At 41.8% G+C, this 16,498-nt stretch overlaps 2 protein-coding genes across 2 annotated transcripts; one reads left to right on the plus strand and one right to left on the minus strand.

The window, feature by feature from the left end:
- Positions 1-370: 370 nt before the first annotated feature.
- Positions 371-11,782, plus strand: LOC133027179 (phosphatidylinositol 5-phosphate 4-kinase type-2 beta). Its single transcript, XM_061094212.1, has 10 exons — positions 371-987; positions 3,824-3,921; positions 6,114-6,210; positions 6,299-6,451; positions 6,788-6,934; positions 8,325-8,363; positions 8,704-8,817; positions 9,483-9,744; positions 10,131-10,234; positions 10,676-11,782. Exons 1-10 carry the CDS (start codon positions 844-846, stop codon positions 10,754-10,756), a joined length of 1,239 nt encoding a protein of 412 aa, XP_060950195.1. The 5' UTR covers positions 371-843; the 3' UTR covers positions 10,757-11,782.
- Positions 11,783-12,941: 1,159 nt separating this feature from the next.
- psmb3 (proteasome 20S subunit beta 3) lies at positions 12,942-15,835 on the minus strand. The gene is made up of 6 exons (XM_061094224.1): positions 15,718-15,835; positions 14,772-14,956; positions 14,429-14,536; positions 14,160-14,337; positions 13,702-13,796; positions 12,942-13,117 (listed from the first exon to the last, which is right to left on the minus strand). Exons 1-6 carry the CDS (start codon positions 15,718-15,720, stop codon positions 13,069-13,071), a joined length of 618 nt encoding a protein of 205 aa, XP_060950207.1. The 5' UTR covers positions 15,721-15,835; the 3' UTR covers positions 12,942-13,068.
- Between the last annotated feature and the right edge of the window lie 663 nt (positions 15,836-16,498).

The following is a 16,498-nucleotide window of genomic DNA, read 5'->3' on the forward strand; positions in this document are numbered from 1 at the left end:
AAATAGAAACTGTAGCTGTATGTCAGAGAGCTTTAGAAGCATGATAAATTCACTGAAATGTTAACATCAATTTTACCTCTGAGGCACCATTATACAGGTTGCATACAACCATTTAAACTGGGTCACCATAATAAATAAGTGTTAACATGTCTGTATATACTGTATATGGACTGTGCCTTTAATTTGTAATGTGAAGTCCTACTACCATCAAGTTGTTATTGTTATTATTATTGTTATTATTAATATTCTTGTTATTATCCACACAACATGACCGGGTTCAGATTTTAGTTTGAAGTGCGGGAAACCCCGTAGTTCTGTCGGCGGCCGGCTGGAGGCGCTGTTGCCTGCGCAGCGCAGCGGAGACGCCATCTTGAGGAGACCCCGACCAGCGGCGCTGCTTAGTGACTGACAACAATCTGAGGCGCATCATGACGGGATTACAGGCTCCGAGCGCAGCGGCCTCCCGGCAGTAGTGTGTGTGTCTGCGGGAGAGAAGCTGGAGGACGACGGTTCCCCTCTCGCCCTGCTCGCTGCGTGTTTCTCCGGGTCCCAGAGAGCGGCTGCTGGAGGCTGATGGCCGGCTAGCTGCTGCCTGGACTCCACCGCGGCCTGCTCGGGAGGAGGAAGGGTGGTGACGGCGCAGAATGCTCCACCGCTGACTCCCCGGCCAGACACCCATCCAGCCCGGAGGCTCGCCGCGAGTCGGACGACGAGCACGATGCACTTGTAGACTTTTGACAGGCTCTTCTACTCTCCGATCTTTTGTGTTGTGGTCGGCTGTGGAGGCTGTGGACGCCAGCGAGCCGCCCTGCGTACCCCGAGTCCCCCCCCCCAGCCCGAGACATGTCCTCCAACTGCACCAGCGCAGCGCCTGTCAGCGCCAGCAAGACCAAGACGAAAAAGAAGCATTTTATAGGACAGAAAGTGAAACTCTTCCGAGCAAGCGAGCCCATCCTCAGCGTGTTAATGTGGGGGGTCAACCACACGGTAAATACACCCTCAATCTCTTGTTGTAGCTGCCCGGCTGGTTTGTTGATGCTGCTGTTTTGATTTAGCCTGCTAGCTCGTTAGCCAGCTGACCTCATCTGTCACGGCAGCTCGGATGCTCACAGTGTAATGTGTCTGATTCCCGCTGCAGTGAAGTGCTTGCTCACATATCTGAGTCAGCGCTGAACCAGCAACCCTCCACCCAGCTGAGAGGTGACCGCGGTCGGCTCGTATTGAAACGTGCTTTGCAGAGGGACTTAAAGTGCTTGTGTTAAACTCCCTGCAGCTTGGGCACGACTGCCAGAAAAAAACAAAAAAAACGTGCATGGTCCCGGCAGCTTGTGCAGTTTCGCCCCGAAGCTTTGCGACGACACTCTGCATCATACATCATGGATGGTGGTGGAGAATGTTTGCAGCCAAGTCGTGAGCTGCTGTAGTTCGTGCAGGCGTGGAGTGGGAGGGGTGTGACAGGCAGCAGGTCGCACTCACATCCACGGACTGCACTCCGAGTCCCCCCCCCTCCCCCCCCATGTTACCCATTTGCTGCGGCTTCTTCTTCTATCACACAATTCCCCTATAAACCGAGAAGAAAGTATATTATAATCACTCTTGGCTCAAGCTGCCAATTGCAATGGAAAGTTCAGTGGAGGGAAGACGCGACACCTATAGATGGATGGAGGGGTTTGGCCTTATATGCATCTCACCTCCTGCTGTTTTGTCATACATACACACACACACACTGGCACAGTCTGATGGTGGAAAGCATCCTGTCAGCTGGGACACACATCTACATTCAGTGTGGAAGCGTTTGGACTTGCTCGGAGGAGTAGAGCATCTAGTATCTGAATTGTAGTTGACTTGACATAGCTCAGTGTAATTTGTGCCCACAACACTTTTGTGGTTCCTCCAGACTGCAAAAGATACATAGCTGTATGATCAGATACTCATGCTGAGGTGATCGGAACAGTTAACAAAATATGGCTGGTAAACAGACTCCTCCTCTCTGTTTTTGGTCAGTCACATACAGGTTTGCAAAGCTATCCTTTTTGTTGGACTGTGTATTGACTTCCAGTCGTGACCTGCCTAACCGAAACCTTAAATCCAACCCTAACCATGTCCAGGTCATGCTTAACCTAACCACAGTTCACATCTTACCCCTAACCTTAACCAGGACCTCAGACATTCGTTTGGGCATAAGCTTTTCCTCATATGGCCTGGGCTTTGGTCCCCAATGAGGCGAACTGGACCGAACACGAGCTGCTTTCCGACATGCACTTAATTTCGCAGATTCCCTGGATTTTCTCCGGAGGAGGTGCATGTGTGAACGCAAATGTCTGAGTGTGAGGTTCCAGATCATCTGTGGACTCTCTCCGTCTGGCCTCCTGCAAAAAGTTTGTAGAATTATGGAGAATTCAACGTGAGAACACAGATGGGAGTGGAAATTAGTTGAGATAAAATGTTTGCCTCATTTGGCCTGGGCTTTGCTCCCTAATGAAACTTACTAGACCTGACATAGTGATTATGCTGGAAAAGTCCAAAAGAGGTAACAAAAAGATTACACACACACATATGGCCAGTCATTCAACATACACTTAGACTAGTTGCAGCTAGATGGTTAGAATCCAAAGCTGCTGACAGCAGACTGGACACACTGTGGACATTTGTGTGTGTGTGTCTGTGTACGTACCACAAACCCTTTATCGCAGCCTATTGAATGAAAAGGTGTGGTGGATAAAATGCATTCGAGCAGGGAAGCAGCTAATGATATGGTTATCACTGCAGCATCCCCACTACTCAGTGGGTGAACTTTGGCAGTGGGTGTGTGGGTGCAGCACACAGGCCTGGTGATTTGAGGCGTGGGTGGAAGCTGATTCATGACATCAAACAGACTTCTCATCAAAGCAGCGTTCCTCCAGTCAGGAAACGTATACATTTTTAATCATGCCTTTGCTGTGATGCTGGGGGACTTCATTTCCACACAGTGTCACTTGGCGTTGAGGTGATGTGCTGTACACCACCGGTTTGATGCTCTTACTCCTTCAGTAACTAGTCTGAAACTATATTTGTCAGAAAATAATTAGTCGCCCTGATTCATCAGTGTCAACTTTAGGGAGTGTTTGTATTTTACTGTACTGACACTAGTCTTTCAGTGAGACTAGGGTTGTGTGATTAACATTTCCAACACCAACAACTGTGCGGTATAAGATATTCTTTAATTTGTTGTTTATATTATGAATCTGGGAGTTAAAGCTAAATGTACTATTGATCCATGCAGCTATTGCAGTGGTAGAATATTTCAATGTCATTATCTGTGTGTGATTTATAATTTCCTTAACAGCTGTGTGGCTGCGTTCATGATAATCTCCTCAGATTTTTGTGAAGTGCTTGTGCTTTGGATGTGTTTGAGCAGATAAGATCAGTGTCCGGGGGTTTAGCAGCAGCAGCAGCAGCAAAGACTCACTGTCAGTTTGTTCTGTGGTCTCGAAAGTTAATGATTGCTGCTGGTAAACACTCGCAGAGATTTGGCAGAACGTGTGTGGCTCACATGAAACTGACAATGCATATTGTTTTTGCAAACTGCGGTGTGTTGCAGGGAGACAGGGCTCTGCTCTGCACATCTGGTGTTTCAAGCATCTTGTTGTGTTTGACTGTAACTGCACTGCAGAAAAGTGAATATTCTCCTAGCATATTTATAAACTGTGTCAATGTCGCTGCTTTAATTTCTTGTATTTCTAATCCTTCTTCCTAGTCTGTTAGTGTGTATGTATTACCTGTTTCTTCTCTCCTTCAGGCTCTTGTTTGATTGCCTTTTCTCTTTCTCACTTCTCTCCTCCAGGTTAACGAGTTATGTAATGTGCCTGTACCAGTAATGCTGATGCCAGATGACTTTAAAGCCTACAGTAAGATCAAAGTGGACAACCACCTATTTAACAAGTAGGTACATCACAGTTTATGCACTGTCAGCACAATCTGTAAAATCTGTCATCCAAGTGTAAACAAAAAGGTCACCAGCTTTGTTTTGTTAAATGATGATGCTCCTGCTTTACATCTGTGGTAACACGCCTGCCAAGCTATTTAATAAGAACACCAGTACACCAGCTCATTAATCTATCCAGCCAATCATTATTGGCTGCAGCAGTGTGTTGCATAAATTAATCCAGCCTTATGTTTATGTCAAACTTCAGAATGATGACAATCTGTGATCTCTGTGACTGTGACATGATTGTTGGTGTCAGACTGTACAGACTGCTTTGAGTTTCTTAAACTGCAGATCTCTAGAGATTTTCACTGACAAATGTCTTGTGGTTGACATAAAGTCTATGGTAACTTGGATCACCACTCTAACGTCTGTAGTGAGCAGAAACACATCTCAGACTAAACAATATGTCTTAAATTGAGGTGGGTGGTCTAGCCATGCTGATTGATTGGTCAGAATTTGGCCTCAATAGTAAGCAACTCTTCATGTGGTTTGGTTTCTTTGTGTTAACAGTCCAGGCTGGTGGTGTGTGGAATGTTTTTCACACATTTCGATCATCCAATCAGTCATTATTTAAATGGCTTGTGTTTATAAACTTTATATAGCAGTTTTCTGGTCTCATCAATCACTCAAAGTGCTTTACATTTCTGGTCACATTCACCCTTATGCCATTTGGGGCTCATTACCTTGCCCCAGGTCACTGTTAATAATCCTCTAATGGCTGCTTCCAACTAAGTAATTCTACTTGTCACAAAACAGAAGTGGAAACTGCTTCTTGAACATGGCAGTGAGTTCAGTGAACTTCAGTGTCCTCACTCAGTCCCCGTCATTCAGGCTGTGGTAGAACAAGATATTTACGGCATGATAAAACAGCTGACAAATCAGCAGGAACTATGTGATGCTTGGATGGAGATATCACTGGGGGGTCACGTTGCAGTGACAAAGATTGTTGTCAAAGCTCCAGTGAACATTTAACTGGGCAGCTTTGCAATTCAAATCTTCCTCCAGGAAAAGTAGCAGTACAGAACTGAATCGGGGGGGGGGGGGGGGGGTTTCTTTGATCCTATGAGGTAGAGAATAGAAGAGAGATACCTCCATCATTTGTCCCTCACATTCCTCTAGTATCTTGATAGTCCTGTAGCTTTCTGTCTGTGATGGACGTCAGGATTTTGAAGGTATAAACTCTTGATACATCTAATGATATTGGAGCTTGGTTTGGTGTCTTTGGCCCCATTCAGTCCTAGTTTCAGAATGTGTTGCGGCCACATTAGTCTCAAGGGGCCACTTCTCGCTAAATATAAATAAACATAATATCTGTGTTCACAGACCAAATGAATGCTCTATGCAAAAATGCACTTCCTGTGTCTGGTTGGCTGGAACAAGAATTCAATCTGAATGCAAACTGTGTAGATTTCTAGGTGTGTTTCTAGAAAAACCAAATCACCCAAGATGTATGAGGCAATCGTAATGGGTTTATTAAAAAACGTTCATGTGTGACGGAGTACAATCTTCCTCTTACACTCGGTTGATTAGGTGTTCCTTAAGGGTAGTCCAGGATACGTTCACGTGCACCACTGAAGGTGGTCAGCACGGTTTGCATTTCACTGCATATTGGATGGTAATCACTCAAAGCTGTCCACTTGTGATTGGATCACCCAAGACTCAATTTAAGTTAGAACTTTGGATAAGATGCTTTTAGAAATTTGCATATTTAGTGATAATTCCCAAAGCATTTTAACATCTGTTAATATGAAATATATTTTGTCCAGGTAAAGAGAAACTGTGTGATCACAAACCACCATTCGGTTATTATCACCAAACACAATTTTTTTTATTTTGCCATAGTTTTATCATCCCAAATCCTAAGTTTTCAGAGTGAAGTCACATAGTATATAATTTATGAAACTTTGATGGGTGCAATCGCATTATATTTTTAAATTGTGATTCAGAATTAATCTAAGTCTTCTAACTTCCTATATAACATGTAACATGTTCAATTTGTAAAGCTAAGTTTCATCCACTGAACAGGCAGAACCGTAACTTGTGACTGGTACACATGAAATGTCAACCATGCATTTTGTTGTTGTTTGTGTCCAATCCAAACCTTCTATAATTTCATTTTGTGCTCCAATTTGTTCTTCCCTGTCAGAGAAAACCTGCCTAGTCGCTTTAAGTTCAAAGAGTACTGTCCCATGGTGTTCAGAAACCTGAGGGAGAGGTTCTGCATCGACGACCAGGACTACCAGGTGAGGCACTGGTGGCTAACATGCAACAACGGTTGAATTCTTAATAGCTGTTGACGATTTTTAAATTTTGATGACTTGTCTTTGTCAGAACTCTCTGACGAGAAGCGCCCCGCTTAACAGCGACTCCCAGGGTCGCTTTGGCAACCGCTTCCTGTCCAGCTATGACCACCGCTTTGTAATCAAAACAGTGTCCAGTGAGGACATCGCTGAGATGCACAACATCCTAAAGAAATATCACCAGGTAGTACAGAGAAACTCTGCAGAATGCCCAGAGCAACTGACTCAGACATTTGCTTTCTCGCATACAGAAACATCCGGAGTGTACTGCATGTCTGAAAGCAGTTATGTATAAAATAAGTACTGTTCCTTTCATTCAGTATTTAAACAAACATTTTCAGTGAAAGTAATAAAACATCTGTTTTCTCTCATATACATGCATGTAACTGATGCGGCGCTGCAGAAATGATATGACTGTTAAAAAGTGCTGTGTCCAGTTTGAAATTGGTTTTGTATATTTGATTCCTCACTCCCACGCTTGCCGTTACACTCTGTGCTCTCCTGCCCTGCCTCCATCCAGTTTATAGTGGAGTGTCATGGCAACACGCTGCTCCCTCAGTTCCTGGGTATGTACAGGCTAACGGTGGACGGGGTGGAGACCTACATGGTGGTAACCCGGAATGTATTCAGCCATCGTCTCACTGTACACCGCAAATATGACCTGAAGGTAGGATACTTGGGTTACTGTATATGTTTGATATTGGATAGTTAGATCAGGTTGTCTCAAAGAGGCAGGACTCAAGATCTTATCATTGCAGCAAAATGTTTAAAAATGCTAACATATATAGACTGCACATTGATCTTTAGTTTTAAACTGTCACACAGTCAAAAGTGAATCACACGCGAGAATCCCTCATTACACCTGTAACCACACACTGAATGAACCCTGTGTCAAGTGATGAGATACATACATTAGCCATATGTGACAAGTAAATAAACACAATGGGAACTAGAATGTCACTCAGAGCACATACACATTGAATATGGTGGAAAAGCACATTTGAGATATTTTATTGGAAGCACAGAATCCCCTAAATATGCCAGAACTTTTTTTCATCACAGTCCATTCATTATTTTATGAAAAGTCGAGGAAAATGTTAATATACTCCCTCGCTCACAATTTCAAAGCGTATTCAAAAAACATTACTGGATCTATCCCCTGATCAGGATCCGTACCAAAATGGAATGGGTTTATTCCCTGACCCATACCACATCCCTTCACCAAGTTGAGTTGAAATCTGTCCTGTAGATTTTGCATAATCTTGCTCACAAAAAAACAAAGGAAGGGAAAGCAGTGAAAACATAACCTCCTTGTTGGAGGGAATTTAAGTAAAAGAATGATTTTTCTTGTTCAGAACCAAGATGTTTGAACATCAGCCTCCGTGAAAGTCAATAGACAGATTATTTATTGGTTTAAGCCCTAATTCCATTTAAAGGGAGATTAAGAACAGTAATTTTAACGCACAGTGTTTTTGAAAATATTGATTTATTAATGAAATTATTAAATGTATTGCTTAAATGGCTAATTTACTTGGATTCTGCAGTGATTAAGGGTCATGGAATCATGATAAAAAATGCTGCTAAGGTATAACATAACTAGTTGTATTGTGAAATAATATTTAAAGGATAAACCCAGGATGTGGAGAAAGTGAGCAGCATCAGACCTGTGCCCTGCTCATGATCTCTTCCTAGGGCTAGATCAGCTGCTGCTAACATAACATTCATAATTTCATGATAATATTTACTGGAGATTACAAATTCAGCTCATAAAAAAAATATGGGCAAAATCTGGATATCAAGATGCAGTTTCCAGCAGCTGTGGAGAAGCATTCAGACTGCACGCTACTTTACTCTTCCCCCTACAAAAAATCCTTTAAAGCATATGGCTGTCTACCTGCCAAGTATTCTCTGGAGAAAACAACCTTGGCTTTCTAAGACTGACAGTTTAAAAAGAAGCTGAGGATAAGAAGAGCAATATGCTAACTCTCCCTCTGATGTGTCTGGAGCTGCTTTCACTTTTTAATTCTATTTTTATTCTCATTTCCCCTCTTTCATAGGGTTCTACGGTCTCTAGGGAAGCCAGCGACAAGGAGAAGGTACGTTTTATTTCTGTGAGCTAACAACTGCTGACATGATGGAACAAAAACCCCTGAGGCGAACTTGTCAAATGATGGCTAAATTAAGACATTATAAGTAAGCGGGTGTTTTAAGTTGTCATGCTGTCAGTGTGTATTTGCTCTGTTTTTAGACAGTTGTAAACTGTCACCACGGCCGCTCAGTCAGACCTTTGTCTTTATCTATTGACTATAATATTACCCTTATGAACTGGGGTTTTTTTCTGTATCAATCAATGAATCCTTCTAAAATCTCACATCCATCTGTATTTGTGCACATTATCAAGTAAAACTTGGAAAACCAATCTGTCTCTCTCTTCAGGCTAAAGAACTCCCCACTTTAAAAGACAACGACTTCCTGAATGATGGCCAGAAACTGCAGATAGGAGATGACAACAAGAAGTACTTTTTGGAGAAGCTAAAACGGGATGTAGAGGTAATAAATATAACCATGTACTCCTCTCATCTGATATGAGCTGCCTTACAGTGAAGAATTCATTTTAAACTCCTTTAAGTCCAGTTACAGGGCTCATCTGCGAATTTGTCAGCCCTGCAATGAAATACTATGTATGACATAACATTTGTGACAAATGTATTTTCTCGCTATGGGTGCCAAACCTCATGTATCATAGTAAAATACACCCTGAATGTGTCTCCTGTGATCAGATCTCGCTTTACCGCTCAATATGAAAATAATCGTGTATGTCATTTGTGTTGTGAAGACCAATTAATATCGCACTGGCATCAGGAAAGTTGGTACAGTATCCACCACCAGGGTTGGGTAGTACCAACGTGGTTCTTTGTGAAATCACATCATTGTTCTACTCATTACTAGTGCTGTGTTTGAAGCCTAGTGGTTTTGAATGAATACAAACTGTTTAAAGGTTGTCATCTGGATTTTTGATTTGTATGATTTCAACCATTAGGGCAGAGCTTTAAGTGATCATATCATTATTTAAAATATTCATTTGACTACATATTCCATACAGCTGGCTGTACTGACCATCTTTTATGTGTCACAGTAAAAAAACACAAAGGAGCAGATGTGCTAATAAGACATTGGACTGAGCGTTTTCTGTGTGTGTCACATGTGTTTCTCAGTTCCTTGCCACCCTGAAGATCATGGACTACAGTCTCCTGGTGGGCATCCATGATGTGGATCGGGCGGAGCAGGAGGAGATGGACGTGGATGCTGCCGGAGAGGAGGACGAGTACGAGAACGATGGCATGGGCGGAGGCGTGCTCACCGGCTCGTTCGGCACGCCTCCCGACAGCCCCGGAAACCCTCTCAACTGTGGAGGCTTCTTTGGCCCTGGGGAGTTCGACCCCTCTGTGGACGTTTACGCAATCAAGAGCGACGACAGTGAGTGTGGTTTTTTGACATTCATCTGACGTAGTGAACATGGCTGTTGATTTATGTTACCACGCAAACAGATGATGAGATGACCTCTGTTCAGTAAAGTTTATATTATTCATTTTATTCACCTTTTAGTTTTTTCACAGTGTGTTTATTGCAGCATTTCCCTTGAACTGCAGGCATTTTGACAGTTTTAACAATCTGTGCTTACTTGCAATAAAACCTATCTTCTTGTATTGGCAAAGTGAAGATCTCTCAAAACTGGAGGGGAATTGTCAAAGTAGTAGTAGTAACATTTGTAACACAAAGCTAAAGCATAGAAGCGAGAGCATTGCACCGTTTATCCCTGTGTTTTTCAGGTGAGAATAAAGTGAGTGTTGTTTTTTGAATAGGTGCTGTGAGGAAGGAGGTATACTTCATGGCGATCATCGACATCCTCACGCACTATGACGCTAAGAAAAAAGCTGCACATGCTGCCAAAACTGTGAAACACGGGGTGAGTGTAAACACGACTTAATAGTTTTAACTTTCAACACATTTAAAGAAGGCAAAGCAAATGGAATCAGTATTAATTAAATAAATTGTGTAATAATAGAAAAATACAAAAACAAGGAAACATTTAAGGAAACATTTGGAAAAATTAACGCATAAATACTTACAGTAAAGAAATAAATGTATATTCACAAATCAAGTTTTATTGTTATTTTTATGCTGTATTAAGAAGTGTAACCAGATGAATAATTGATGAAACAATAGTTACCCACTGGCCTAAGTGTTATACCAGTAAATTGGATTTTCAAACTGATGTTGGGTGTCAGGGTCCCTGAAAGTGCCTTTTAGCTGAAAGTTTTTAAATCATACGATATTTTTGGTACAATGCACTTGTTGCTTCTTTAAACTCATATTTCATTTGTCCTTTTTGTGGTTTACTTTTCAGGCGGGGGCCGAGATCTCGACAGTGAACCCGGAGCAGTACTCCAAACGATTCTACGAGTTCATGTCCAGCATCTTGTCATAGACTCATCTCTCATGTCCCAGTCCAGCCGGTCACTTCCTGTCATAGATCTGTCAGAAGCCACGCACTTATTTCTCTTCTCTCACCTCGGTGTTGGTCCATCTCCCCCCTGCTTCTCCACCCCCTTTAAAAAGAGAACCCTCCAGGTCCTGCAGCCAGGATGGATGTACCAAGCCTGTTACTCTCCCACAGAAAACGCACCACCACCTGGTTCCTCATCCGCAGCAAAGAAAACTCATGAAATCCCTCCCTGAATTTGGAATGAGCTCCCGATAATCTCCCTCTCCTTTTTTAAATAATGTATCTGCTCCTCAGCCACCTTGTTGCCCCTCACGCCAGCACGGAAACTGTCTCACTAATGCCTTGAATGAGTGTGTCAGCTTCAGCAGTTATCAGTCTCTTAGTACAGTCTCTTCGGTTCCTGTTCATGTACTTGTTGTTCTTATGTTTTCTATTACACACACAGATGTAAAGACTCACAGATGCAGAACGGTCAGATTGCATGACAAACCCTTCGACAGTCGCCATCAGGCTTTTCTCTCAGTAACAAAAAAAACCACAGCTGATAAATTGGAATGACAGTTGATCAACATTAATATATAACGGTGTATTAAGTAAATTAATGCAATATCAAAAATGCATGGCTGATGTGTACATGAGACTCCACCAGTAAGTTGAAACATCAAACCACTGAAACTTAGCATCTGAGTGTGATGACTAAAATAAGAAAAGAAAAAAGAGAAAAAAAAATTGCTGTTTGAATGTTACGTTGCCATATTGTTTTTGAATATTTTTGAAATTTTAACCGTGAGCTTGGTGGAGGTTGGTCAAAGAAAAAAAGAATCACATTAAAAGGGGAATCCTGCAGCAAATACTTGTTTTATTACCATAAGGATCATTTTTATATCTTGTTTACATTAATGTAGCAATTTTGTGTTTGTATACAGTATTGTTTTGTTACCAACAGACATTAGAAAAAAAAGGTTACTTGAAAATGATTCATTGCATATTAAAGGGAGTTTTATCTTGTTTTTGTTGTTTGGCTTTGCTCATTTATTCAGTAACTCTTCACCTGTTTTCACTCAAAAACTACTTGGCTGATTTCCATGAAACATTGTGGAGGGGTGGGACATGACTCAGGAAGACCTCATAACATTTTGGAGCAGATCCAGGATTTTGTTTACTTTCCACCACTTGGTGAGATGGAGCATTACCCTTGGAGGTATCCACTCTGAGCTCCTGAGGACCTTCAGACAAGTTGTTAAGGCTAACTTTAAAGATATCTATCTCATTTTATATCACTTTTACAGTATCCTGGGTCCCAGCCTGGATGCTGCCGGAAAACCAACAGAACAGAATTTAACAGTTGTTAAATGAACTGAAAATGAATGAGGAAACAGGTTGACAAAGCCTCCATTCATAGCGCATTTGTATGAAATCATGTGAATCATATGCAGTAGCCATCGTTATCATCAAAATGGAAACTGAGGGAGTGTCTTTTGGGAGTCCAGACTGATGAAGTCCGTAGAAACTACAGAGATATTTGCGTTCACACATGCAAAGATGCACGCTCTGGAGAAAATACAGAGGAACTGCAGAGTCCAGTGTAAATCTGAAAGCAGCTTATGTTCTTCTTTTCCTTTACTTGAGAGAATTGTCACATTATTGAAGCAGGTTAAATTAAAGGGCACTCAAGTCATTTAGTTTGGCACTTCTTTTTCTGAGATTTAAGAACTAAGGAAAAGAGCCCCAAGTTTCCAGAATTGGATCAAACTCAAAATTGCCAGATCCTACACTTTCCATAATGCTTCTCAGTAGTCTACTTTTGTTAGACCCTCTCTGTCACATATATGAGACTCTTAACCAGTTTCTGGAGGAGGCTTTAATTTGTCATCTCACTGTGAGATAACAAATGAAATGTTTCTTTTTATAGACTCAAGCAACTTTTATAGAGGATGGCTCTGCAGTGAGTCATTAGTCTGGTGCTGCCTTAGGTGTGGAAAATATAATGCCAGAAAACTGAGTACTCTCCACTCAGCCAACACCACTACCAACTCCTTCCTGTGTTGTTTGTATTAATTCAGTTATCATGCATGGCACCTTGGTTTGATGAAGACCGTTTCCAAAAAGACCTGCCTGATAAGTGGTGACAAGATAGTCTGTGTTCTGAACAAGACATGAATCAATGCATTGTTTAAACCTATTTTGATTTATTGAACATTTTCAATAACAAAAACGAAAAATGAGAACAGGCATTGGTTATTACTTTTATACAAAACATCTGTGGTGGTGACGTGTGGAGAGAAACAGAAGATCTAGTCCATCCTGGCCTTCAGGGTTCGTGTGGTCATCTTGTCTTTCTCACTGACAGACAAAAGAAAAGACTGTCAATCCCAGCAAACCTGAAACTCCACCCGTCCTGAACCTGTATGTACTGTGTACTTGTTATTAGAGCTGTCAATCTTCCTCCATGGTCCCACTCCTATTTCATGTATTTATAATATTTGAATTATATAATTTTTAATGACATTTCTACTATGGTTTAGCCTATTATTTCAATGTACCATGTACGAAGCAGACCTCTAGAGATTTGGGTCTGTTCTATTTTCTCTGTGAGCCGAACACAGTTCACAGCTAAAGACAGTGAAAATTATCTGTTGATGGTCATTTAACAGTGCGTGTGCATCTGTGTGTAAGTGTGTCTCTTTCTTGGTACAAGGGTAAACAAAACCACATTGTTAAACATAAAGACAGCTAACAGGAGAAGCACCACTCTTGGGCACATTCCCTGTGTGGACAGCAGCAGATCAACTCATTTATGAAATAAATACAAATATGCATTCAAATAGTATACAGCATTTTAAGAGGATTGATTTAACTTAATATTCAAATAATGTTTGAGTCCCGAAATTCCTTCCAACATCCCTACTTGTTATAAATGTACTTACATGACATTGACAACAACTCCCATTCCGGACACGGCATCCCTGTCAACTGCATTCAGCATCGCCTGGGAGATGGTCTCAAACAGGTCCTCTGGTGCCTGCAGGATCAAACAGGTCTCTGCATCAAAGTCAAGAATTTAAACCAGAGTGGCAAAAACCTAGGTAAACCTAACGAGTTAGCAGTACAAGAAAGGAGAGTGTATCTAACAACTAGCCCCTTTGGTTCAAATGGAAAAAGCCTACAATAGATTTATCTGCCATTGGCTTTGGAAACAAACCTATGTATTTTCCCCCATACAGATGTTAATACTAATGTCATTTAAATGTACAAATATGAACGCAAGGTTCCACAATACAAGGAAGAACACTGCAAACACAATAGGTGCAAAACGCTTGTTGACAAACAAAAACATTGGCATTAATTGCTGTTTAACATCCCCCAGACTTAACACACTACTCACCATGTCTGGCTCCCACAAGGATTCACACATGCCGTACATCTGCTCCGAGCAGGTGCCACTCACAACAAAGTCTTCTGTCACCATGGGGCAACCAATCAGATCCAGGGAGCAAATGAATGGCTCAAAGGTTTTGGGGTCTAGTCCAGCGATCACAGGCTCGATGTAGTACGGCCCAAACCTAACCAGAGCATCACACGTTAACATCACACTGTCTTTACTTTCCACCTGAACACAAGTGGACAGAATGAGGCTGAGCTCGGCTCACTCACCTCTTCTCATACAGCAGGTTGGACACCATGCTCATGAAGGTCTGGGGCTTGATGTGGCGACCCTCCTTCAGCTCATACAGGTTCAGTCTGAATTTTAGCCTCTGGGATCTTCACACAAGGGAAAATGTGCAGTTACAATTAGTGTTGTCACAGAGAAGCTGCTCATTTATCAGCCCTGATAGATTTGACAGGGTCTATTCCTGCAATTATCAATACTGTACAACTACAGATGTGTCTAACTTTCTGATACAAGCACTTTCCATGTGGAAATAAACTTGAGACTCTAGGTCTTTACTGGATCAGTGTTTGTTGGAACCAGTGTACACCATCATTTCACACTCACACTGTCTGAACATCAGTGGCCAGTCCAGCCAGCCCAATGTGCAGCCTGTCTCCCATGGGAAAGATCTTCTGGAAATCTGTGGTGACCATCTGAGCCTGAATGCCAAATCTCCGGTCCGCTGCGATCGCCACGCAGTTCTTCCCCTGCATGGCCATGACAGCCCCTCCGTTGTAGGACATAATAGACTGTATGGAGAGAACAAGGAGACAGGTATGTCCATCAGCGATGAGTCGGTTAATAAATCATCTGATAGGCAATAACACCTCTGATGAACCAAATCACTTGTGCTGGAAAAGGAAAAAAGACAAGCAACCTAATTGTGTCAATGTGAACCCTCTGAACTTTTATAAGCCTCTCACTTAGCCCGGATGTTTAATTGGCCCACAGTTGATTGATTGAATGAGAGACTTTATTTTTTCTGATCGAGCAAATGGTTGTAAGTCGAAGCCCTAAAATGTATTTGCAACATGAAACATATACTTATTATATCATACATTTAAGAGCACAAATATGTCCACTTCATTATTTATAACGTGCGTTTGAAAGTATGCAGCTATTAGTTATTACAAACTGACACGAATAAAATAAATGACAGTCACATTCTAAGTGAGGCAGGATACAACGTTAGCTCACGCATGCCAAGCTAGCCAAATCTATGAGCCAATTACTCAGCTTTCTGACTGCCGTTGGCTAATACTATTACAGTTTATTGTTCTGTGCTCTTAACTGAAATATGTCTTAAAATGTAAGGAAACTATTTTTGACTCTAACCTAGCGTTAAACTCGTTGCTAGAAACTAATAGCTACCTTAAAGTAGCATGCTAGAAATGCCTATGAGCTAACGTTAGCTTAGCCAAGCTATTGTGGCTGTGAGCCGTAATAACTGAATTGAAACCATTCTAGACAACAGGAAGTACGCGGAGCATATAGTGTGTGCTGTTCTCACCATGGTGGCGGTGCTGTGGTGTTTTCCAATCTACCGGAACCTGGAAACTCTTCTCCTCAGCTATGGAGGAGCACTGTTGTTAGCTGCAGCTTCAAACAGTGACTACACGATTTGGAAACACTGAAATCACCCTAACTTACTTTCACTGCGTCATCGCGTAATCAAAGGTCATTGGCTGGATGAACGTCGCTCAGGGCACAGCGCTGCGCCCATTGGACAACGAGAGGAGCACGCTGATCCGTGCGTGCATAGTTTGGTTGAGACGTGTTAAAAAGGAAATTGAAACCGGTATATTTATTAAAATTGTCGTTTCATTACAGCCAACTTCAGTCCTCTGATGATCCTCGGGTTAGCTATGCTACCAACAACTTGGTTCACGTCTCTGTGGGTTTTCTGCAAACTGAATATTAATGAATGACAACCTGAAAAAAGTAAAAGAGAAATCCTACTCTTTCCTCAAAAGTAAAGTTTGAACACATATTTAACTGGTACACACATTAAGCTGACAGGGACAAGCATTTATTCATTTTTCTACAACTGATACTACTGATTTCTGTGAAAAAAAAAAATTGGCTTGTCTATTCACTATTTACTAAATGAGTGTGCTTGACACCTGGTGCTGAGATTCTGAGGGATATAAATGTTCTGTTTTGTTTTAATAATATTTTGATAATAGCAGCACATGTGTTGAAAAATAAGCTGAGCTCTGTCATACACAACATGTCTGGCACAAGTCATGTTATGAAACCTGGATGTGATCTATTAAAAATATTGATCTGAA

The sequence above is a fragment of the Limanda limanda genome, chromosome 2, assembly GCF_963576545.1.
Source record: "Limanda limanda chromosome 2, fLimLim1.1, whole genome shotgun sequence".
Taxonomy (NCBI): Eukaryota; Metazoa; Chordata; class Actinopteri; order Pleuronectiformes; family Pleuronectidae; genus Limanda; species Limanda limanda.

Excerpts from the sequence above, each read along its gene's own strand:
- LOC133027179 (XM_061094212.1), top strand. The coding sequence starts at position 844 with ATGTCCTCCAACTGCACCAGCGCAGCGCCTGTCAGCGCCAGCAAGACC. Across the intron at positions 9,745-10,130 it reads CGCAATCAAGAGCGACGACA|GTGCTGTGAGGAAGGAGGTA; the intron begins GTGAGTGTGGTT and ends TTTTTTGAATAG. Across the intron at positions 10,235-10,675 it reads CCAAAACTGTGAAACACGGG|GCGGGGGCCGAGATCTCGAC; the intron begins GTGAGTGTAAAC and ends TTTACTTTTCAG.
- psmb3 (XM_061094224.1), bottom strand. Across the intron at positions 14,338-14,428 it reads AACCTGCTGTATGAGAAGAG|GTTTGGGCCGTACTACATCG; the intron begins GTGAGTGAGCCG and ends TGCTCTGGTTAG. Across the intron at positions 13,797-14,159 it reads CCTTGTGGGAGCCAGACATG|GCACCAGAGGACCTGTTTGA; the intron begins GTGAGTAGTGTG and ends TTGATCCTGCAG.